A 25,287-nucleotide genomic window follows, 5' to 3' on the forward strand; every position below is an offset into this window, starting at 1 on the left:
TCCACGTGTTGTTCCATGCACCAACCACTCCAGATGTTCCAAGCTTTAGTGTAGGATCTCCGTGTTCCAGGAGCCCAGGCTCCCGCCAGAAGTTCGAGAGTTGTTTGCGGAACATTTGGCACGACCCAGGGTCCCCGGAAAGAAGCCACGCCAACAACCTGAGTTGTCCCTGCGTCATCAGAGGGTGGTGTGGGTTCCCATCGGGGTCCACAAGGAGACGCGGGCTCTCGGGGAGCATTCTGGGAAGATCTATGGACATCTCCATGAGTGAAGGGAACCAAGGCTGTGCTGTCCAGAATGGCATGAGGACTAGGGATGTCCGTGCGCGGTCGAGGTGTACTAGTGTTCGTGCCAGCAGAGCGAACGGAGGGAACGCGTATAGTCGTTTGTTCAGCCATGGTTGTAGGAATGCGTCCGTAGCTAATGTGTCTGGATCCGGTCTCCAGCTGAAGAACTCTGGGAGTTGTGTATTCAACCGTGACGCAAACCGGTCTATATACATTGGACCCCATAGTGTTTGTAGTAATAGGAACGTCTCTCGGTTCAGGCGCCAATCGCTGGTATCCCGTAGGTGTCTGTTACAATCTGCTACGGTATTTGAAAGTCCCGGGATGTATTCGGCCCGTACTGTTATGTTGCGTTCCAAGCAAAATTGCCAAAATTCTGTGGCTAGATCTGCTAGGATTTTGGACCTGGTGCCGCCGAGGCGGTTGATGTACTGTACTGCTGATACATTGTCCATCCTCAAGATGATGGAGCAGTGCGTCTCGGGGCCCAAGAGACTCTTTAGCGCGAATGATCCTGCCATAAGTTCTAGGCTGTTGATATGCAGTGTCCTCTCTGATTGGGACCATCTTCCGCCTGTGGAGGTATGCCCACAGCGCGCTCCCCAGCCCCGTGTGCTGGCATCTGATTCTATTACGCAATCTGGGTTGCTGCCGAAGATTGCTCTGCCGTTCCACGCTTCCATGTGTTGTAGCCACCACTTGAGCTCCTCCTTGGCTGTGTGATCGAGTGGCACAGAGTCCGAGTAGGAGTGATTTGAGTGTAGCTGTGCGGCTTTTAGTCTCTGCAGGGCCCTGTAGTGCAGGGGTCCCGGGAAGATCGCTTGTATGGAAGCGGAGAGGAGTCCAATTATTCTGGCTAGTTGTCTGACAGTGAGTGTTGGACGAGCCAGTGTTCTGCGGATCTCCTTCTTGATTATTTTGATCTTTGTGGGTGGTAAGCTTAGGGTCCCTAAGACCGCCCCTATCTCGAATCCTAGGAATTCTAGGGACTGGGAGGGGACTAGTACCGACTTCTCCCAGTTGATTAGAAATCCCAGGTTTTGTAAGAGTGTTATTGCCCAAGATAAATGTTGTTGCAGTAATAGGGCGTCTTGCGCCTTGATCAGCATATCGTCCAGATATATGATCATGCGTACCCCTCTGCTGCGCAGCAGCGCAACCACTGGTTTCAACAGTTTTGTAAAGCACCACGGTGCTGATGATAGGCCAAACGGTAGGCACTGGAACCTCCACATCTGAGTGTCCCAACGAAATTGAAGGAGATGTTGACATTCCTTTGCAATGGGGATGGTGAGATATGCATCTTGGAGGTCTAGTTTGACCATCCAATCCCCCAGCCTGAGAAGGTCTCGTAGGCAATGAATCCCTTCCATTTTGAAGTGGTGATCTCGTACAAATGCATTGAGCAGGCGTAAGTTGATCACTGGTCTTACCCCACCGCCTTTCTTGGGAACCAGGAACAGGTTGCTCAGGAAACCTGGGGAGTGAGGTGCAACCTGGTAGATCGCTCCTTTCTCCGCCAGTTCTCCGATTTCCCTTGACACGAGTCCTCTGTCCTGTGGGGTGAACACCATCTGCCGTGGCATTGCGGATTGGATTGGGTCTTTTACAAATTCTATGTGGTACCCTGCAACTGTGTTGAGAATCCAGGCATCGGATGTGAGTCTGTGCCATGCCCCGATAAATTTGGAAAGTCTTCCTCCCACGTGTGAGGTACGAGAAAGGGAGAAGGGGGAAGCACTTACCATAAGGTCGTCGGCCGTATGTGGAACCCCTGTGTCCTCTGGGCTGCCATGATCTGCCCCTGACCGGGAAGAAAGGTGCGGTGGTTCTGGTCTCCGGCTGTGGGAACCTTGGTGTAGTGGGGCCTCGGTAGCCCCGGTGGGAGCCCCGTGATGGGCGGCTGGACAGGCGGCCCCGGTATCTGCCAGCCCCCCCAAAAACCTTTGGGGAGAACACCCGTTTCAGGTTTGTTTGCGCCTTATCCAGGGCTGTAAATGTGCTCATGTAATTGCCCAGCTGTTTTACAAAATTGTCTCCGAAAAGGAGACCTTTTGCCTGGGGTCCAGGCTCGGTTATGGCCATGTTGACCAGCTTAGGGTCTATTTTCATGAGAATTGTTTTCCGCCTCTCAGTACTCAGCGCAACATTAGAGTTGCCGATGAGGCAAATAGAGCGCTGTGCCCTCTCGGATCTCTAAGGGATCTAGCGGTGCGCCACCTGAGAGTGTCGCTTCGACCAAGTCAAATAATTTTGCGCTGGGGCCCAAAGAGTCAAGCACCTTGTCCTGGCAGTGGCGTAGGGGGTAGTCCAGCCCTTTTTTGGCTTTCCAGACAGCTTTTCCCAGAAACTGGGCAATTTTAGGGTCCACCTCCGGTGTGGCACAGGCCATATCGGGGACCGTTGGGCGTGGGCATTCTGCCCTAAGTTTATTCCTGGTTGTCTTATCCAGGGGTTTCCTGATCCTGGCCGCTATATATTGGGCCACATGGTCGGCTGGGAACCAGTCTGTAGACCTAGGGTGTTGTAGGTTGTCTGGGTTAAATAGGGGCTCACCCTGCGGGTCTAGGATGATGGAATCATCCGTGGCCACTTTACCCTTGCTGGTTGGTTTGATTGCCAAGCTGCGCTCCGGAGAAGAGTTCTCCGAGTCAAAAGAGCCGATTTCCTCGGACTCGCTCATTACCTCCTCCTGGTCCGAATCAGAGTCGGACATCTCTGTTTGGGTTTTGCCCATTTCCATGCCCTCACCGTTTTTGCCCGGCGGGTGGCTCGTTTACGTGGGGGCCCCACGTCCTCGTTAGTGACAGGGCGCAACCTGTCCGTCATGCTATTTTTAGAGGTTTGTTTGCCCACGTGGTGGGTCTTTTCTGTAGCCTTGCGGCCGCTGAGGGATGCAGGCTTATCATCTTGGGCCTTGGGGCAGAGGCCGCTAAGGTTGTGGGTAGACGCCAGGATGGCGTTACTGATAGATTGGGTCAGGTTCTCTGACATTGCTCCCATTGCCATGTAGATGGCTTGGGTGACCGATTTGGTCATGGTGGCATCCAGGAGCGAGTGGAACTCCTCCGAGTTCAACTGCTCCATAGATGCCACATCCTCTCCCTGTGGGGAGAGTGGGCGTGTGGCCGGAGACACGCTGTGTTTGGTGTTCTTACTGGGGGTTGTAGGGGTGGAAACCTCTAGGTCTCTGAGGTGCTGCATTATAGCCAAAGTACCCAAAGCACGCTTGGGACAGTAAGCCTACAATCCGATAGATTAGTGTACTCAGAGTGTGTGTGTGTGTGTACAAGCTTGCTAAAAGTATGTATAGCAATATTGCACCTTTAACACTATGTAGGGAAGTAATGATATCCCCTTAGCTAGAGAGATGGGACAGTGAGCTCTAACAGGGCAAGGTACAAGCAAAGGCTGTCAGCTTACCGGGTGCTCCCTCCAGAATGGCCGCAGGGGAGCACTAGCAAGCTGCCAGCCAATGCTGGTAGCCAATCCGCGTTCACGCCCGCCCCTCGGTGTGCAGAGGGCGTCGGGAAAAGCGCGGCAAAGTCCCTGCTAGCTCTGTCATTAAAAATGGCCGCCGCGCAGTGCGGCCGCCATCGCGCATGCGTGAGTGTTCTACGATTGTAAAATGCCCGTGCCGGGCAACGGCCGAAGCGGGTAGCCTGGGAGAAGGATGTGTGTGCGAGTGGGTAATAAACTACCCAAACAGGTGAGGGATGGAGGGGTTTACCGCCGGGGGGGGCGGGAAACCGCGGGAGGGGAGTAAAAATCCCCAGGCTACATACAAATTGTATACATATTAAACATAACATACATATGAAATATATACAATAAATATACATGCAGAAATATCCCTAACGGGGAATACAAAGCTAACAAATCTAAGCATAAGCTCTCCTGAAGAGAGCTAAAATTAGGTGGTACTTAACTGAGGCAGCAGCAAAGAAAGAGGGAGAGGAAAGGTCACATGAGTAGTTATAGATAGGTGGACTGTTCCTATTGGTTAAGGGTATAATGTTGTGTTAACCCTTGGAGAACCTGTTCAAATTTTTTTTTCTATGAATGTTTATACCTTCTCTTTGCTGCTGAGGTATAATAAAGAAAGAGATAAGCATAATATGAGCCTCCGTGTCCTTTAATAAAATCATGACATGTCACACATGTCATGTGTCCTTAAGGGGTTAAAGTTCAGATAATGTAATGTGTTGCAAAAAGTCCTGAAAATATTTAAAGAGGAACTGGCACTTCTGTGGAATTAGGGTTGTTGAGGTGTTTAACCCCTTAAGGACACATGACGTGCCTGACACGTCATGATTCCCTTTTATTCCAGAAGTTTGGTCCTTAAGGGGTTAAAGAGTGCAGTGGAGGTGTAATGTAGGTGATGTCACTGGTCTATAATACACTCAAGGTTTACACACCAGGTTTCCCCTGCCGGGAAAATACCTTAAAGGGATACTATAGGCATCCAAACAACAGCTTAATTAGGAATGGTGTATAGATCATGCCTGTACAGTCTCACTGTAGGCAGCCATTCCACTTCATCTCATTGAAGTGGTCTGGGTGCAGTATCCCTGTCCCTTTAATCCTGCAATGTAAAGCAATGCAGTTTTAGAGACACTGCAATGTTTACATTGTAGGATTAAGACTGCCTTTAGTGGCTGTCTTAAAGATTCACTCGAGGCAATTCCTGTAGTTTCATGAAGTTTAACACTGAACCTGAGGGCATGCAGTGTCTTGCAGAACCGCATAGGACAGCATTGAGTCAATGCTTTCCTATGGGAAAGGCATAATGCGTGCATGGTGCTCGCCTCACGTGCTCTTAAGGTTCCCAGATCACAATGTGCTCGTCTCACATGTGCATTAGGTTTCTTGGATCACTCTGATGTGTGAGAGAAAGGAGACCGACATAACAGAGAGTGTCCTCTGTGCTGGAACCAGGTAAGTGTTTAGAGGTTTTTTTTTGTTTTACCCTTTCAAAGCTACGGGGGTGTGGAGGCACTATAGTGTTAGGAATAGAGATTTTTATTCCTAACTCTATATAGTATTTCTGTAAATTACTTTGTTTATGCGACTGTAGTCACATCTCCTTGGCTGTAACTGACACAGTCTGCAAGAAAAAAAAGGTCTCGTTTTCAATCAGATCTTAACTTACTTTAGAAGTCTTTATCTCCTGCTATGTTAATTAAGCTTTAATCACACACTGGTACTTCTTGCATGTCTAGCAAGCTAGTAACAGAGCAGAAGATAAGAAATTAAATATTCTGTGCAATAAAGGAAGATCTCTCTTTACTTGAATTGTTTAGGAAGGCTGTGTGAGTCACTTGCAGGAAAGTGTGACTTTGTAGATATAAAGTGATTTAACTCCTAGGTGGCAGAGAATTGTGCTGTGAGACTGAGGCATGATCTAAGCAGTAAAAATGCTTCATTAAGATAATGTTGTTTTTTGTTCCAATAGTGTCCCTGTAAGAGCACATGGCCTCATTCTTTCCATTGTGCCCTTCTAGTGCCCATGTGCACAGTACCATGGGTTTTACATTTATTTGCAGTGTGTGCTAAAGCACCAACCATCACTCATGTTTGCTTAGACACTGTGTTCTGCAAAATGTAAACAACTTTTGTTTCAAATGAATAATTATTCTAATTCTAATTCGCTCTGTACATCCAGAACTGAGTAGTTTTTCTTTTTTGTTTGCTGTCTTTCCTCTTTCTTTTAGTCCTTCATTCCTTCCCTCTTCTAATGTCCTCTTTCCGTCATATATATATATATATATATATATATATCTCTCGCGCTCTCTCTCGCTCTCTCTCGCTCTCTCTCTCTCTCGCTCTCCTGTTCCTCTGGAATAAGAGTGCCTGTGATTACATTGTTGTAGCAGGTAAATGTCTCTGGAACTGATTGACGATTTTGTTGTTTATATATTCTATTATAATCTAATATATTCATGTTTTTGAGCTTTTCTAACCACGTCTATGTGGGTTGTGAGTGGGATACACAGATGTGTGTGTGTTTTTTCTCCCATTGCAGCCTGTGCCTGTGTTTTTCACCTTACAAAATGTATCAGAAGTGGTGAGCTATGTAATCCTGAGGGTCTTCTTCAAGGAGGTAGGAATATAAGCCCCTTCATCCCATTGCAACTGTCTGGTGTAAACATATGCAATGCTTTTCCCAATAATTGGCCTGACTCAATGACAGCATATACTGTCCTACTGGTCCATCTAGTCTATCATTCTCCTGCGTTACTTAAAACCTCAGTCTTCTTTGTTTTGTAAATATTCATAGATTTATTTATTTTTCTTTTCATAGAATTGCTTATCCGTGTTTTCCTCTTACGGGAAGGTCATTCCAAATATTTTTTTTTTTTTAATTTAAATCTCACGTTATGTGCTACATATGTCTCTACCTGACACCATAGTCTTCAACCTGTCAACAAAGTTATAAAAGCAAATGGCAAGGGCACAAAAGTTGCATTTCTGTATTTTTGTTCTGTCTTAAAACCCATTTAAGCATCATCTTTAGGGCTGTTCAAAACAAATTCATGTAAGCCATTTGAGACCTATCCCCAGCTCTGCTCACCCCTGCAATATGTACTTCTCTTAGATTAACAGAATCAGAGAAGGAGACATAATGAATCCTTCCTTCAGTCCAAGCTCCTGTTTATGAAATACAAAGAGTATGCACAATCATTTTTGTATAGTTGTGACCATAACGGTAAAGAGGGAGCAAAAACATGGAAAGTGGAATTTCAATCATTAGAAAAAGCAACATTTTCCTAAATCTTCTATTGGTGTTTGATGATACTGACCCATACTGTCTTATTGGGTACTTGTCCTAAAAGCTCTGAGTATGATTATTAATCGGTAGCCCCCCACGCTCTAATCATAGAGTAGAGGAATGGGGCAAGTGAAGTCTAAGGCAGAGAAAAGGTTTTTTGGTTGTTTTTTTTTTTTTTTTTTTACAGTAAGAACGAAAATGATGTGGAATTCTCTGCCTGCAGAGGTGGTTTTATTAGAATCTATTCGGATGTTTAAACAGCAATTGGACTAATACTTGCAAAAACATAATATCCAGGAATATAACTTTTTTAAATAGTTGAGTAATAACTTCTTGATCCAAGAAGGTACCTAACTGGGTCAAGAAGGATTTTTTCCCAATTTGTTGCACAATTGGAAGAGTTTCATACTGGGTTTTTGCCTTCTTTCGGATCAACAGCAAAAATCAAAAGTGAGAAAGGCTGTAAGTATCTCTGCAGACAACACTCTCTAAATTAACAATGTATTTAGAGTTTCAGACCATTTTCAGATTGGAACCACCTCTTGTGGGGGAGAATATATTTATAATACGTTTTTTTCCTTTCTCTTAATTCCTCTGTGGGCGTGATAGAACATTTGGGGATTGAGTACTTACCAGTCACGTCCAAATTTTAATAAAGATCTTCAGAAACCATTACCTATATGATCAGTGGATTACCAGTGCATTCCAAGTGTATACATAAAGCATGCTGTCTTATGTACTGATTTAAGAAAAGTGAAAACAAGGCAAAAAACCCCTCATTTTAACCAAAAAAGCATTGTCAGGAATGATGCATTGGCAAAGATGTGTCTCATAGTCTGTTACAATATGTCGTTAACATGATGTTTTGTCTTTTTGCAGCAATACTCTTACACAAGGATTTTAAGGTAATTTTCAGAGCAATATATGTCATTTTAAAGGTATATCATCAGTCATTGCTTACTTCTGCTTTCTGATTGAGGTTGCAGGGATGTAGCTATAACCATGCCAGGCAGCTCTATTCTCCAGGGGATCCTTTTCCTTCTCTCATCCTGATAATTTTCTGGCAGTGCTATTTGCAATGACGGTAGCTGCCAGAGGTTGTCATTTGGGATTGTTATAAACAGGTGGAATGATTCCGCTACCTGCCCCCAATGATACTCTGAAAATGCTCCACGAAGAAGACAAGGTGCTTGATGAAATATTAGGGGGTCGTGTGGTATTTTCAGGGCACTATTAATTAAAGTGGTCTTGTTACCTTTGACAAACATGCATTCCCTAAACCATATTATTGTAACAACTTTATAACCAATTAGGTGTTTACTCTCTACGCTTTGTATATTCGCCAATGAGCTTTTTCTATATATTGCATTCCGTAGCAGCGCAGAGCTTTCCCCATAACTTTGTGGACACAGAAAGGTCCTCTGGTAGTTACAGTTTGGTAATTCATTGCCACTGGTGGTAATGTGTGATTGAAGAGAGGGGTCCGATAAATTGCCAGCATAAGTAATAAGTGGAGGAGGGGATGGCAGAAAGGTGAGCAATGTGGACAACCAAGTGAAAACCATGCAATGAGGTCAGATTTAGAAAGGCATTGTAACAAAAGCAGTTGTTTCACTGTGTCGGACGTGGTAGTAAGCTCTAGAACCGGTATATTTAGTGACATCTCAGAGAGCAGAATGCAGATTCAGGAGTATCTAACAGAGGACTCAACGTGTTTTGCTGCTTATATAAAAATATATATTGGTATAGGTTTATATAGAATAACGTGACCTATATCGAACATCCTGTGCCATATTTAATGTGCATTTGTTATGGAACAATATACATGGGGGGGGGAGAGCATGCATCGGAACATCTGACACATCTATCCACGTTGTACCTTCTGACTGTTAAGATTCTCCTGTAACAAGTTAACATGATATATGACTTCTTTTTGTTTACACAGTATAGTATTGTTGCTGCTTTCTGCTGGATGCCTTCCGTTACATGATTCTCAGGTATGTGTTGAACTAAACAAACAAACTACATACTGCTTTTTATTTTTGTACTAGTAGAGTGCTTTCCAGTCTTCTGTTCAGAGGGAGTCTCATTTTATTGTAAAAGCTTTCTCCAATTTAGATTTAGCTCTGAGATCCAGAATACACAGCCAGGGATTTAAGGTTGGCATCTATGGAGAATCACATTAAACTGGTTGGAAAGGATGGGATGTAGCAGCAAAATATCGGTCTATCTCCTTGTTTTGGCAAAATCAGGTCCTACATGAGATAAAGTAGTTTGTAATAAAACCCCTGGGTTAAATGATTAGTTACAGCTGATTTTTAAGAACTAATTGACACGTAAACAAGCAAAGCAATCTACCCATGAAATTGGATTGGGCAGATTCTGGTCATTGTGTGATATATTGGAACATCTCCCCCTTACTGAGAGAGAGCCTAGTTAGGGCTGTAGCAGTGAAAGGGTGAATCCAGCAATCCGCTGTACACATACTACGCTTCCTCTGTAAAAGGAGCCAGCACTGGATTCATTATGTGAACTTCCTCCCGCATGCCATTTCACCTTTCTCTTGTCAATCTCCAAACACTCCCATTTATTTTGACAACAGATGGCTATTTTAAAGTACCTCGTACTCCTACAGATTAACTTTGAATAAAGATCCTTGAAATCAAGACTGCATTTTTTCTGCTAAAAGGAGCCATGAAATATATTCCATGCAGAGCGCGGCTTACTTTTATTTTTTTAATGTGTTGCACATAATATTTTAGATGCAACTATTTGCGTCTTTTTTTGCTATTTTATAATAGCAGCCACTAATTAAGGAAATTATTTATATAATATAGACATATATATATATGTTGGAAAATGGTTTAACTCCTTAACTTCTCAAGATGACGGCTCTCACACAGTCCTGCCGCCATTGAAATGTTGTTATAACATTTCAACAAGTATAACATTTGTTATACTTGTTCCTTTAAGTGATGAACTTCGGTACTGACAAATTTGATTGATTAGTATCTAGGCAATCATAGCAGTTGGTAAAAGAAAAAAAGAAATCTTCTATCACAGTTATAGCTTACCTACTGGCTTCCAATAATAGGAATTGTTGCATTTTACCATTTGCTTATAGGCAGCTGCAGATTGCTGTTTGCCTCCCACATTCACCATCCCTTGTTACTGGCGTAGATCAAAGCATTGTACCTCCATCAGAAACCTGGAATAAATATTGGCACTGCATTAAAATGTATTATCTTAATGAATGACTCTTTACAGCTAATTTAAATGACTTGATTTAATAAGCTTTCCAAATGGTTTAGTACTGTTCAAAAACCTTACCAAATGATTTAGCTACAGAAGTTACCATCAAAGTTTGTGGGAATTTTTGTAGACCAATAATTTTAAAAGTAGAAAAAAACCCGACATATATAGGTATATGTCTTGACACAGAAACATACATTCTATTGATATGGTGTAACCCTAGTGATGATAACACCAAACAAGACTTAGTGTGTGATGAAGACTAAGGTGAGTGTTCACCTGCATCAGCTGATGTGACATTGGCGCAACCCAGGAAAGTTGTCAAACAGTGCGAAAACAGTTTATTTGTTTTAAATGTTGGGATATATAAAAAAGAGGGACACTTTAATTTAAGGGGGTGTGGCCTGAGGTGGAGCTGTTCTGTGGAATTTTAGGTGACATACTTATAGAAATATTTGCAACTAAAATTTAAATTTGTAAAATAAAAATGTATCTTCTTTGCACAGACTGATTTCTAAACATATTTATTGTAGATTAAAGACCCCTTACTATGTGTATTTTTGCTGTGGAGCTCTGGTGTACACTCAGACACCAAAATAGGGACTGTCCCTCCTAAATAAGGCAGTTGTGAGATATCACATTTTATCACGTGATTGCACCAGGCACTCCTTGCACCATAACCACTACAATGTAGAGTAAGAGGCATGCCAAGCTCTCTTTCTGGATGCCGGCGTGGTCCACATTTCTTCAGTGGTATTCCGCACTTGCTCCTCGCCCGCTGGTCCCTGCAGCCCCTCTATGTAGGTTGCGGCGTGCAGTGGATGGGATGCGCACAATTAGTGACTCATCACCCTTTACATGTTTCCCAACTTTTCAGAACATAAATCTCCACCAATCTTTGTTTTTCTCCTCCAGACCTGGCTGTGCCGTGACTGTCCTGGATTGTGATGTAAATTGTTAATTTACTTTGGATGATAAAGATGGAACATATATCTTGTTATCTGGCCTCTTGAATAGCATAAAGAATAAACCTTAAAATACTTCAGTACTCTGCTGCTCTCACCCTTTCCTTCTTTAACCCCTTAAGGACACATGACATGTGTGACATGTCATAATTCCCTTTTATTCCAGAAGTTTGGTCCTTAAGGGGTTAAATAGACGCTCTAAGCACAACTGGTATAACTTGTCGTAGTGGTTATGGGGAAAGGCATCTTTGGGTGTTTTACCCATTTTTGACATAATGTTTTTTTTGAGAAGTAAAAAAACAAACAAAAAAAAAATTTACTAAACAATTTTGAATATTTATTTTTGAGAATCCCATCTTTGTCTCATCTGTCAACAGGGTATTTCCAAGAAGTGATCTAGTACTTTTTGTTTTTTTGCAAACGTGAGGTGAATAAAATTTTATCAGATTTCTGATTTGCTGCTTCTATTTTCACATGGATACCAGTCTTGATTAATGTTTAGGTTATAGTAGACTTTTAGCCACCTTCTTGTTCCCTCCTGGAGAATTTTACATTGTATTGTATGTTGATATTGTAGTTTAACTACCATGGTACGTGTAACAGTGGTATGACTTTGCTCCAACTACCATCATCATCTCTGATCATGGCTCAGAGAATCTTTATTTTTTTTTATTTTTTCTTCCAGTTGCTTTTTTTGACGCTTTTCAATTCTCAAGAGTATCTATCTCTAGTTTTCTGATGTTTTCATAAATCTCCTTCATCTAGTCTAGATTCAGTTTACAAACCTTTAGACCTGACTCTGATAGCTTCAACCAGTTTCCTTTAGATGAATCGGCCCCTCAATCTTGCACCTAAATGGTTATTTCATTGACTGAAACATCTGAATCAAATTACCCCATAGTAGAATTGATAATCGTATTTATGCATGCTTTTTCCATAACAGTGGATGTTGAATTGATGTATTTAATAAAGTCATGAAAATTCTCATATTGAATGCATGCGTGTGTCAAAACCACAAATTTTCAACTAAATGAATCCTTGAATACAGAGAATATTTCAGAGTTAACATACTTTCTCTCCCAGATCTCAGTGTTTGTATAAAAACACAAAACCTATAATAGAGGACTGAATAACCTACAAACTCCATCAAATGGTTATAAGAGCTGCCACTTGCTCACTCTGTTCTAACTTCCTACCAGACTGTATTTTTCAGTCTGGTTCTCATATTGTCTTTCTGTTTACTTGCACATTAAGCTGTGAGGTACCAATTATCTAGGTAGCATGCAGTGCTGTTGAGAATTCATTGTGGGAAGCCAGGCAAATTACCTTTTTTTTTTTTTTTTCTTATGATTATGTTTTTTGACATTCTTCCATTCATTCAATAATCCTGCTAAAAACACTTAATAAACCTTGAATGATTAATATTACATGTTTAACAGAACTCAATCCAGCCATGTTGCTATATCTTTGTTTCATACAGAAGAATAAACAGTCTGTTTTAAACATACTATTTACTATATTATAATGAACGTAAACCCCCAATTCAGGTTGTAGACTGTAGAATATTTTACCAACTCAAATTAGTAAAGGTCTGATTTTCATGTATTTTATTTTACAAATAAGGAAAAAAAATCCCCCTACTTAATTCTTCTCACTCTCAGCTTGACATCTGCTTTGCTTGACCTTTTACCATTCACTATTTTTTCCTAGTTACTGAGCCAGAGGTTTTGTTACGTCACTGTTTCTTTTTCTTATCAGCTCTCTTTCCCCTTGCTTTGTGCCATCTTTAACTCACCCGTTGAATCTCTCTCTCTCTTTCTCTCTCTTTTCTAGTGTCTTCCATGTTTTGTCAATCCTATTCTGAAAAAGCTATCTCTTGACCTCACTTTTTCATCTAACTGCCATCCCATAATCATGCTCCCTATTACCTCGAAACCTCTTGAACAACTTGTTTATACCAGCCTGACTCATCTCTTCAACCCAAGCTGTCTACTTAATGATCTCCAATCTGGCTGTGCTACCTCCATTCTACTTAAATGACTCTTGACGACTATAACCAGGACAGAGCCATGGGTCATCCATTAAGAGTACTCAAAGGCTCTGCAAAGAAAAAAAAAAACAGTTGGAAAAGGGTACCTGAATACATAGATTTTATATACCACATTTCATCATATTTTTTGTATTCTGTGTAGGAGAACAATGATTTTATAAATGCTTCTGGGTCAAACACAGCCATGTGATCTTACAAAGAAATTCACAGAATTTGCTCTTTCTTTTATCCCTTAAGATTAGGCATTCCGAAAAACTCATGAAGCTAATTATTTACACCCAGCGGTCAAATAAATATTTTCTAACTAAATCTATCTGTACAGTTCATTATAAGATTCACATGATCAATTATTTAATTACTTGCATTTGTCGTATCTCACAGCTACAACTATGTCCGTCCTAGTTATTGTCCCCCCCTCCCCCCCCCCCCCCCCCCCCATTGTTTTGAAAATGAAGCAAGATAAATTGACAAAAGTTAAAGCCAATATTATTTCATTACTTTCACAGACGGGACGAATTATTATTTTATTTTTATAGTACCTGCCAAAGTTGTGTGGCAAAAAAGCTCAAACTTCAAACCCGTATCAGATAGTAGACTTTATGGGTATGTTATAGCTATGAACCTGTTGTTCATAGCAATAGAAATGTTAGTATGTAAAAGACCATAAAGCACTAACAGAACTTTCTTCCTCAACTTGATGAAGTTGTTTTGAGGGCTGGAGTCTTTGGGCAAAGTTTTAAGGTGTTAAGCCAATTTTATCACTTGGTCCCAGCGTTCTGAATGATTCCCTTTTCTGCTCATTACAGTGACCGAGCAGTGACAGGAGAGTGTGGACGGGTGCCGAGGAGTATCTATGGTATCAAAAAACATTTTGAAAACAATTTAATACTTAAAGGTGCACTATAGGGTCAGGAACATAAACTTGTAATCCTGACCCTATAGGGTTAAAACTACCATCTAGCTCCCCTGGCCCCCTCATGCCTCCCTAAATATAGTAAAATCTTACTTGTATTCAAGTCTGGAGCTGCTTGCTTTGTCCCTGTTTCCTTTAGACCTGCCCACTGCCTGCTGTCATCAGCAGAAGTGGAAGCCTGATCCAATCACAATGCTTCTCCTTAAGATTGGCTGAGACAGATCAGGGGCAGATCCAGCATGATTCAAACTCAGCCCTGGTCAATCAGCAGCTCCTCATAGAGATTAATTGAATCAATGAATCTATATGAGGAAAGTGTCTGCATGCAGAGGGAAGAGACACTGAATGTTTGGATGCATTTTAGGTAGCCATGACCCAGGAAGGATCTCTAACAACCATCTAAGGAGTGGCCAGTGAAGTTATCACTAGGCTGTAATGTAAACACTGCATTTTCTCTGAAAAGACAGTGTTTACAGAAAAAAGCCTGAAGGTAATGATTCTATTTACCAGAACAAATTCAATAAACTGTAGTTGTTCTGGTGACTATAGTGTCCCTTTAATGTAATACTTCACCTAGGCACTCCAGCAATAAAACATGAGATTACGTTTTTTTTTGAGGGAAAAGAATCCTTTTAAGTAGAAAGCAGTTTATTGGCTGTGATAGGTGGATTCTCAGAAGGGAAAAACTTAAAGGACCACTATAGTGCCAGGAAAACAAACTCGTTTTCCTGGCACTATAGTGCCCTGAGGGTGCCTCCACCCTCATGGGCCCCCCTCCAGCCGGGCTGAAGTTGGAGGAAGGAAGGGGTTAAACACTTGCCTTTCTCCAGCGCCGGGCTCCCTCGGCGCTGGGGACTCTCCTCCTCCTTCCGACGTCATCGGCTGAATGCGCATGCGTGGCAAGAGCCACGCGCGCATTCAGCCAGTCCATAGGAAAGCATTCTCAATGCTTTCCTATAGACACTGGCGTCTTCTCACCGTGAAAATCACAGTGAGAAGCGCCTCTAGCGGCTGTCAATGAGACAGCCACTAGAGGCTGGATTAACCCATATGTAAACATAGCAGTTTCTCTGAAACTGCTATGTTTAACAGCAAGCAGGGTTAATCCTAGATGGACCTGGCACCCAGACCACTTCATTAAACTGAAGGTAACTGGGTGACTATAGTGGTCCTTTAAAGCAAAAGGTACAGCTACAAATGTGGGAGATCAAGAGGCCCTCCACTGCACAGGGTCTGTCGTGAAATATACTTTTCATTGCACAGTGAGATGTCAACCGCCATACCGTGCAGAATTTAAAAACATGATTTGACCCTTAAAATATCAAACTATGGGCGGGGCCTGACTGCCGAGACAAGCAGAAGCACAATCCTTGAGCTCCCAGCGAAAAACGGGAAAACCGACTCTAATTACTACAAATCTCACCTCCAAACACAACAACACCGACGAGAGAACATACCCAGCATCATGGGTCGAAAAAGTAAAAAACCGCCGACGGACAGACCAGCTCCGGGACTGACAATTGGAGACATGTGGCGGCAAGCACGCGGCACGGGCGAAGTCAACATGGCGGCTCTCCACGGAGGCTGCTCCGACTTCTACTCGGATGACTGCTCTGGGGATGCGGAGGATGACTACCCCCCAGCTTCGGCCCCTAAGCAAAAGCCGAACCCCACCAAACCAAGGGCTGACACAGACTCCGATTTGGTAACCACCGGGGTCTTGAAAACATTGCTGGCGGACCTGCAGAAAAACATACTCACAGACGTCACCGCTCTCAGAGGTGAGCTGCAGGGCCTGACAGGCCGCATTTCGACACTGGAGGTCTCCTCTCAAGACAGCCAACAGCATATATCCTCACTGCAGACAGCAGTGCAGGATCTCCAACGGCGGAACCTAATAATGGAACGGCGCTTTGATGCCCAAGAGGACTCCAGGCGGAGGCATAATTTAAAGGTCAGAGGGATCCCAGACGAGCTGCCGGAGACGGAGCTGCCGCAAACATTAAAACGAATCCTGACTGCCATTCTACCACCCGGCCAGGCCAAGTACATCACACCCGTAGATTCTTTCCGGGTTCCCAAACCTCCCAAGGCCCCAGCTGCAGCCACAAGGGACACCATAGTCACCTTCAGAAGCGTGAAAGACAAAGCGGCGATCCTCGCGGCCCTCCGAGACAGAACTCCACTGCAACTGGAGAACATGCACCTGACCTTTTACGCCGACCTGTCCGGAGGCACCCTAGCCTGGCGCAGGTCGCTTCAGCACTTCACGTCCTTACTCCGGCGACACGATATTCCCTACCGCTGGCGACCCTCCCAAACACTCCTAGTACAGCATGGGGGAAAATCACACCAGGTCCACGACACACAGGACGCAGCAAATCTCCTGCGAAACATGGGCCTACCACAACTCCCTCACGCCCAAGCGGGATCCCAAGACCATACCTCCCCAACTCACAGCTGGGACCCGACACGAATTACCACATTCGTGCCCAGGAATAATACGCCGGACGCATATGCATCGATTATCACATAAATGAGGGATACGGGATCCTCCACCCATCCTCGCGACACCATGAGCTGCCCGCAGAGACTTGAAACTCTGGGGATCGGCTCATCTTACCGCTGGACTCTCACCCAACTGTTGCTTCCTGGTTTCTTTGGTTTCTTTGTTTTACTTGCTTCACGGACCGCACACATTGGCCCTGACTTCCTCACCCTACCGCGATGTACACGACTCGACGACCGGAGAACCCCAGATCCGTGAACACTCCTTGACTGCCTCCTGAGGATGACTAATCTGGAGCACACCGCAAACACAGATTGATTCACCAAAGATTCACCCCAGCATATGAGGCTATCTTGAGTGGGACATAAACTCTGACACTGAGGCCCACATTTCCTCACCACAAACGGTCACAGAGCCGGTAGCGGACATGGAGGTCTCCAGCCTTAGCGGCCACTTGTAGGCTCACCACACCCTTGACTTTCACGCGGACGTACGAACCACCTCCGCTGCTCCGACCATGGGGCCTCTGCACATCTATACCGGGACTCAAAAGTTTGTTTTTATGCCTTTGTTTTCTCCCTCCCTTGTTTTCCTAGGTGCTGCATCACGACAAGGTAACGCCAACCTTGCCTCCCTACACTTTACTGCCCGTCTGAGTAGGCATTGCTCCACCCGAGGACATCCAGTCCTGCCATACTCTACATGCTAACACATAGGCCAAATATGCCGCCAGGCCACAGTCTATGCCATGGCGCTTGACCGACACAGGGTCACTGGACTACTTGGGTAACCCGGAGACCCTCCACCAATAGGTAGGCACTTCCCAGTTTATCAGAGAGCGCACTACACGCTAAGTCCGTAATGGGCGAGAGAGGGACACACACCCACGCACACGATATCACCGGCGACCTACATGACGACCAGCATGTCAGCAACACCTTCCATGCATCTGGCATAGGGTGAATGACCCGGACTCGGCAGTGGGAACCGCAAGCCCCATGTTGTGCAGTATATGGGATCACGGGCCCCAATGCGAACTCTACTTAATATAAACGTGTGCTAAAACAGTATAACGTAATATCCTATGCAACCATGATACAACGTTCCTTATTCTGTTTATTATTTGCTTTCATATCCTTTTCTATGTCGCCTATGTCGAACCCAGCAACCATACTTGAACCGCCCTTAGGCGATAACAACATGGTCTTGGGTGTTCACAAAGACGGATAGTTGAATCCTGCGTAACTGTATAGCCCAATCCTCCTAATCTGATGTTTTATCGCTCCACTGTCTATCTCACCTATTATTATTAGAGTAAAATGTACAGCTAAAAGACAACCTATAAAGTCTAACCAGAAAGTGAACACCTAAGAACGTACGTTGTGCTCTAAACACATAATAGTGATACCAAACAAGTATCTACTCTTGCCTCTGTAACTACAAAACTGTGCATGATCTGACACTGCTATATTTTATTTTGCCTTTTTCAACGTATAAGCGTTGACTTAGCTTGTTCGTTTGAAGAGTTAGTAAGTTATACTTAGGTTTTGAGTGAAAATTCTCCTGCACCCTGTGTATGCTCAACATTGTGCCTAGCCACCTAGCGGTGACAATCCCTTACACATACCCCAGAAAAGTTATTTAACCTATGTCTATGCTGGGGGCTCTGCAAAGTATACATTGTACTATGATATGAGTGTATTGCCAGACCATCTAATCTGAATTGAAATCATACAACACTTAAACGCCTATCGTTCTGTCCACACGTAAGCCCCATAATTAATTGATAGAAATGTGCTTGTAATTCTAAACATGTATAGAGACCGTGCTCATGCAGAGGAGACGTATGGTAAGACTATCTGTACAATTCTCCTTCATTGAAAACTAAAAACGTTAATCTTTGTTAAAACTTATACTTAAAAATGTGCCTGTTCATCGACTGCCATGACATGTAATACCTCTGATTGCTAACTTACCTCGATGTCGCTGTTGTGGCGTGCCAAGGCCGTTTGTTCATTTTGTGCACAACAAAAATAAAGAATTAAAAAAAAAAAAAAAAATGCACAATGTTAGTTGAAAAAAAAATTTTTTAAAAAAAAATCAAACTATGTATGAAGTCTGTATTTATAATGGATGGATAGATAGATGTGTATGTGTAATGGTCTATATTTGATTGTATGCCTGTACGCTCCTGATGCATGAATACACACAGCATGTTCGGGGAATAGTGTACTGGAAGCCTTTTTCATTGGTGACAAGAGAAGGATTGCTTTCTTGACGGAATTTGCATTGTGTAGCTAAACTGTTGATTTGATACTATAAACATATTTGCGCTTTTTTTATTGATTTTTTGCAGTTTGATCCTGATGGTTATTTTTGGGCCATAATTCACCTGACTTGTGTAGGTAAGTACACAGTTTTTTTTTTTTACTGTACAATTATGTCTGTTAGTGCCCCTGGTTGTTTAACCCATCAGACATTCTCAGAAGCTCTGATTTTGCTACTGCTTCATCAATCTACTCTGCATTCTTCAAGTCCCTGTATCAGTTTTTATACCTATTCTAGCCTTGCGTTAATATCATACGACCCATACAGTGCTCGCTACTTTAGTCCCCTCTGCTTATCATGGGTTGGAGACTGAGAGCATGCAATGGGTTTCAAAAGCTTTATTTTATAGAATCATGATAATAATGGACTGATCAAAGGATGTGGTGTATATGACAGTTTCCTGTGGTTAATTTCTCTCGGTTACCATTTATATTTTCTGCTATTTTATTGTTTTAAAACATTGTGATATGTATCAGGATGTTGAATTTGCATGTCGTCCCTGAAAGCACTTTTTTTGTTGTTGTTAAAAAGGTGCGTGTAATGGGTAGATTATGGTGCATCATGCTTTCTTAAAAATAATCACATTGAGGGATTATAGTACTATATAAAACATTTTTTTAAAACAGACACAGGTCAAGTAGTTTATGAATGGCTCCACAAGCCAAGATGGTGTTATTTTCCTACAACATACAATTGTTGCGTAACTTTTTTTCTTACATTACATTATTTTTTTTTTTTTAAGTTTTTTTTGTGTGCTTTATTTAGTTTTTTTTATTCCTAGTGTGACTTCGACATACATGTAGAGTACAATTAGTAAAAACCTGGGTAGTACAATGGTATAGTACCGCCCTGGGAGACACGGGGTAGAGAGAGAAGACAGGCTATACAGGATATGGCAATAAAGTGCAAAGTAGAGGATAGAACAGATTGTGGGCAATGAATGCAGTAGTAAAATCAATAGTAAGATCAATACATGTACCAAATCTTGTTTCACTGCTTCAACCAAGAATAGGAGATAAATGGTATTAAAGGAATAAATCCACTTCGTAAAGGCAGATACAGATGAAAATGAAGGAAAGGGACCCCAGTTAAGAAAAAGGATAAATGAGTCCTTTATTACATGTGAGTTTACAGAGGAAGAGGTTCTATTTCAACTGTCAAAAGTAAAGACAAATAAGTCAATGGGACCTGATGGAATACACCCAAAGCTATTAAAAGAGCTTAGTGGTGTACTAGCAAAACCATTAACAGATCTATTTAACCAATCATTGATAACAGGAGTAGTCCCAGAAGATTGGAAGTTAGCGAATGTTGTGCCCATTCACAAGAAAGGTAATAGGGAGGAGTCGGGCAACTATAGGCCAGTAAGCCTTACTTCAGTAGTGGGGAAAGTGATGGAAACCATGTTAAAGGATAGGATTGTTGATCATCTAAAAACACATGGATTTCAAGAGCAGAGACAACATGGGTTTACATCAGGGAGGTCATGCCAAACTAATCTTAATGATTTTTTTGATTGGGTAACTAAAATTATAGATCAAGGTGGTGCAGTAGACATTGCTTACCTAGATTTCAGTAAGGCTTTTGACACTGTTGCACATAGAAGGCTTATCAATAAACTGCAATCTTTATGTTTGGATTCCAATATTGTTCAACTGGTAAGGCAGTGGCTGAGTGACAGGCAACAGAGGGTTGTAGTCAATGGAGTATATTCAAAGCTTGGGCTTGTCACCAGTGGGGTACCTCAGGGATCTGTACTTGGACCCATTCTCTTTAATATTTTTTATTAGTGATATTGCAGAAGGTCTTTATGGTAAGGTATGTCTTTTTGCAGATGATCCTAAGATATGTAACAGGGTTGATGTTCCAGGAGGGATAAGCCAAATGGCAAATAATTTAGGTAAACTAGAAAAATGGTTGTAGCAACTGACATTTAATGTGGATAAGTGCAAAAACCCAAGGGCAAAGTAGAGAATATTTAATAGAGTCCTAACCTCAACATCTGAGGAAAGGGATTTACGGGTGATTATTTCTGATGACTTAAAGGTAGGCAGACAGTGTAATAGAGCAGCAGGAAATACTAGCAGAAGCCTGCAAGGTAATTATTGCAGTTTATAAAAAACTGCAATAATTACACTTGCAGGGTTAGGAGTAGTGGGAGTTGGCACCCAGACCACTCCAATGAGCAGAAGTGGTCTGGGTGCCTGGAGTGTCCCTTTAAATACCAGGAGGATAACAAATTGACTCCCTCACGAGAAACCGCTAGTGGAGGACTTCGGACTGAGAAAACTGCGAAATATTTTACCCTTTTCCTTTATTCTTTTATCATCTAGTCTTATTTGAGATTTGATATAACATGTTTGCATTTTAAATATTCAATTGTTTAGTGAATATACCCCTTTTTCTTGTTTAGCCTTTACAAAGTGGATTTATTCCTTTAATACCATTTATCTCCTATTCCTGGTCCAAGCAGTGAAACAACTTATTGCTATGAGACATACATGTGCCTAAGACTAATGAGTTAGATTATTCCTGGGCAGCAATTGCTACTCATGGCTGATGTAATTAAATTCATTTATGAAATAATTGTTATTACTTTGTGTATGTTGAGGAGATTGTATTACATACTGTAAAGAGTTGTGTGTCATACTGTGTGCTGAAATGTAATAAAAGCTTTCCCCCACCTTTGTATGGACGTCCCTGACACTCACACTAACGAAACACAGATTGCACGGCTTGTGCTGGAGCTTGGAGGTTAGCCTGAAGGCTACAGGCCCTGTGTTGTAAACTGGAATTGACTTCTTCAGCTGTGACCCCAGACAGTGTGGCTACCTGTCAGAAGTGGTTTAAAATTGTTGTGATCTTTTACTTTGTGTTGCTGGACATTCGTTTTGTATTCTGTGTTCATTGTCTTTGTAGATTTCCCTTCCTTTTTCCTGTCTCGGGCATTGGACATTACCTTATTGTTCTAGGGGATATTCCAGAAGAGTCCAAACTGGCTGCTCTGCCTTGCATGACGTCTCCCATATTGTCCCCTGGCTTTTGTCATTGTCTGCCTTTTCCCCTGTGTTTTTAAATGTTGTGCTCTGTTTATATATATATATATATTTTTTTTATAGAATAGATGTGTTCTCCATTTCACCAAGTGTCTGGCTGATGTTTGTAGATGAATTTGACTTGTTTTTACATCCTTTGCTGCACCCGTTTGGAACATACTTGGCACTACCTATTGAGTAGTGCAGGCAGGAACAGCTGTTTGCTGAACTTTTCCCCTTTAGACACAAGCTGTGGCAGAATAGTCCTGGATCCCAAGTTAGGGTAATGGTAATGGGTAGTGGGATACCCATTCTACTGAAAAGGGGTCCTTTTGAGATACTGCTGCAAGATGCAGCAGAAGCTGTGAATGTGAGGAAAGGTAATCCCAGTTACACGGAGTGCAAATAGCAGGTGTTTCACCATGAATGTACATAGCCCAAATCACAGCTATTAAACTGTTCTTCACATATTCGTTGAAGTCACCAAATCATAGCAGCAGGAAAATTAATGGACACATCAAATCCATTTAGCCAAGCTCTGGCAGTGGATAGAGACTTTGTAAGTCAGTGTAAGGGACAACATTCCTTGGGCAGGGAGGCTTTGGGATTTGGTGCAGGCAGGACTCTTAATCGGTGGCAGAATGATGTCCAGGGAGATGGCGTGGTTAGCAGCAGTACTGTGTGCTTAAGTGAGCCATTGCAGAGGGACTTCTAGGGAGAACATCCAGTCGGACTCTTTCCCAGAGATGAATTAAGGTTGCCCAGGGCCCTAAGCAGGGTGCCAGATTTTGGCCCTCTCCTATAGTCCTGGACTCTGTTTTTGTGAGTTGGGTGTGTTTGGCCCTTCATCATACCTTCTCTGGCAGTCCAGTGGAGAGTTTGCAGGATCCCTTGTGGTCCAGTGGCGAATGAGCCAGATCCCTGTTGGTCCAGTGTGGAAGCTTTTCAGTCCATATAAGGTAGAGGCCACTTACTGTCACGCTCCAGGGAACTTAATAATATACAATTTGAGGGACATACAGTGGCAGTCTACAGGGACATCCCTTTTGCACCACTGATGAGGCGGAGACAACAGATAGGGAACTGACGGCTCATTGCAGGTCTTGAAGGGAGACCAGACACTCACCCTAGCCTCGGCGGATGATCGAGCTCTGTTCCTCCAGCAACAAAACCTGCCCACCAGAGACACCACTCAGACCAGCAGCCGGGAAACTAGGGCTAAGCAGACACTCAGAAGCAGACTTACAGCAGCAAAGCCAAAAGAGAATTCTACCTGATAACCCCCATGATCACATAAACACCAACAAAGCCCACTCTCTACACCAGTACTCACACGCTACTAGCCACCACCTGGAAAAGTGGCCAGCCTTCAAACACCCCACACTACGCAACCCCATTAGCCTGATACATCAATAGACATATTATGCTGCTTGCTCAATATGTAGTTAGCATGTTTGCAATTGTTTAGTAAGGCCTACATATCCTTGAACCACCAGTTGATAGCTATGAAGAAAGTTAAGCTCCACACAGGTGATGCCACGGTGACTAACCGACAACCTGTTAATATGTTGATATGTGCTTTTCTATATACTACGATTCCGATTTAATTTTGGTGAGATGTCAAACTCCAATAAAATACAAAAAAAAAAAATTATATTTATGATGATGTATATCCTAATCCTGACTTTGACTGGGCGCTGTGAGCATTGCTCAGTAAGGGAGTTTAAGCATGCTTGGAACCGGCATTAGGCCATTCTAGCCATAAGATAAGGCCAGGGACTAATGAAAGTCTTTAGAAAATTGGGCAGACTAGATGGGCCAAATGGTTCTTATCTGCCGTCACATTCTATGTTTCTAATTTGTTTTCAATTCATTACGATGAGCTTTTCAATAAACCACTAAAGTATTTCAATGAATTCAAGGTAAATTCAAAGATCATCTCAGATTTTTCTCTAAAATAGCCTAACTGAAGAACTGTAGAATAGTTCCAATGCATGTATTTGTAGTAAAAATCTGAAATTCACTTTGAATTTCCTTTTGAATTCCTGACAATTCATCCTGTGTTTACTGATTTCTATGTGCTGTTCTTTCTGGAAACAATTCCATCAATCAGTCCATGAAGTTCACTGTGTATATTGAGTGTCAAAGCTGAACCCTATGAGAATATACATTTAAACCTGGTCTTTTCTAGTAATGAGAAATCACACATTGTTTACCATTTCCTTTATTTTCGGTTTTCTTTGACAGGGTGTTACAGGGCATTCCAGAAAACTCTGAAGTCAAGCATGCTAAGGTATTTAGAACATACACAGCTAACAATTATGAAAGTGTGTTTCTAGGAAAAGGCCCGAGCCACGTTTAGCTACTGTTGAAGAACAAAATGTTGTTTGGTTTGATATTTTTCCTGGGAGTGTGGTCCAAATGAATTATTCAGTGAAACGACAAAAGCGCTTAAGGTTTATAAGTAATCTATTTTATATCGTATTAAAACTTCTGTTTACCGTTCCTGCTGCATACCACATCCTTGTCTTAGTCGTCAGTACTCGCATTTCTGGAATTTTTTTAATTTTTTTTTTTTTTATTCCAGGTGTGAATGTAGGTTATAACTGGTCAGGGTTCATTTTTTCTGACATAGTGCCTTTTACCCTTTCTGATTTCTTGTACCAGTGCATCCTTTCTTCTGCAAGTATTCCTTCTACTGTGGACCATCTTCTTGTTTTCTTGTACTTTGTTACTAACCCTAATTTGACTTTGACACTTATATACTTTGTAACTTGGCTTTTGTATTCACTTGTCTACTGTGCTATGTATAGCTGGACCATGGTTCAATATCTGCTTGCCTTTTGAGTTGAAAGGAATGTTTATTTCGTGTTTTAAAAGATGAAGAACATAAATATATAGTATTTCTGCAGGATTTCTGTCTGGAGAATAAGTAGGACAAACCTTTCACCTGCACATCTCTGAGCTTTGTTTTGATCATTAACTTACTGAAAAATGAGGGAGTTCTCAGATTGCCATGATAGAAGTGTAGTAGCTTTTCTGGCAAGTATACTTTACTAGCTTTGCTCCTTGATTTTGCCATAGATTGCTAAAGCTCATTAAAGGACTACTATAGGCACCCAGACCACTTCAGCTCAGTGAAGTGGTCTGGGCGCCAAGCCCCTCTAGTTTTAACC

At 42.4% G+C, this 25,287-nt stretch overlaps 2 protein-coding genes across 2 annotated transcripts in view; one reads left to right on the plus strand and one right to left on the minus strand.

The window, feature by feature from the left end:
- Window positions 1-25,287, minus strand: part of RMC1 (regulator of MON1-CCZ1) — a 359,458-nt gene that overhangs the window by 148,198 nt on the left and 185,973 nt on the right. The gene's annotated exons all lie outside the window — the stretch shown is intronic.
- The window catches only part of TMEM241 (transmembrane protein 241), a 101,333-nt gene that overhangs the window by 21,003 nt on the left and 55,043 nt on the right, over window positions 1-25,287 (plus strand). Inside the window, exons 5-9 of the mRNA XM_063451481.1 lie at window positions 6,313-6,390; window positions 7,939-7,964; window positions 9,005-9,056; window positions 19,105-19,153; window positions 24,359-24,404. Of these exons, the coding sequence (XP_063307551.1) occupies window positions 6,313-6,390; window positions 7,939-7,964; window positions 9,005-9,056; window positions 19,105-19,153; window positions 24,359-24,404 (251 nt within the window). The remainder of the gene's footprint in view (window positions 1-6,312; window positions 6,391-7,938; window positions 7,965-9,004; window positions 9,057-19,104; window positions 19,154-24,358; window positions 24,405-25,287) is intronic.

Source organism: Pelobates fuscus, chromosome 4 (genome assembly GCF_036172605.1).
Source record: "Pelobates fuscus isolate aPelFus1 chromosome 4, aPelFus1.pri, whole genome shotgun sequence".
In the NCBI taxonomy this organism is placed as follows: Eukaryota; Metazoa; Chordata; class Amphibia; order Anura; family Pelobatidae; genus Pelobates; species Pelobates fuscus.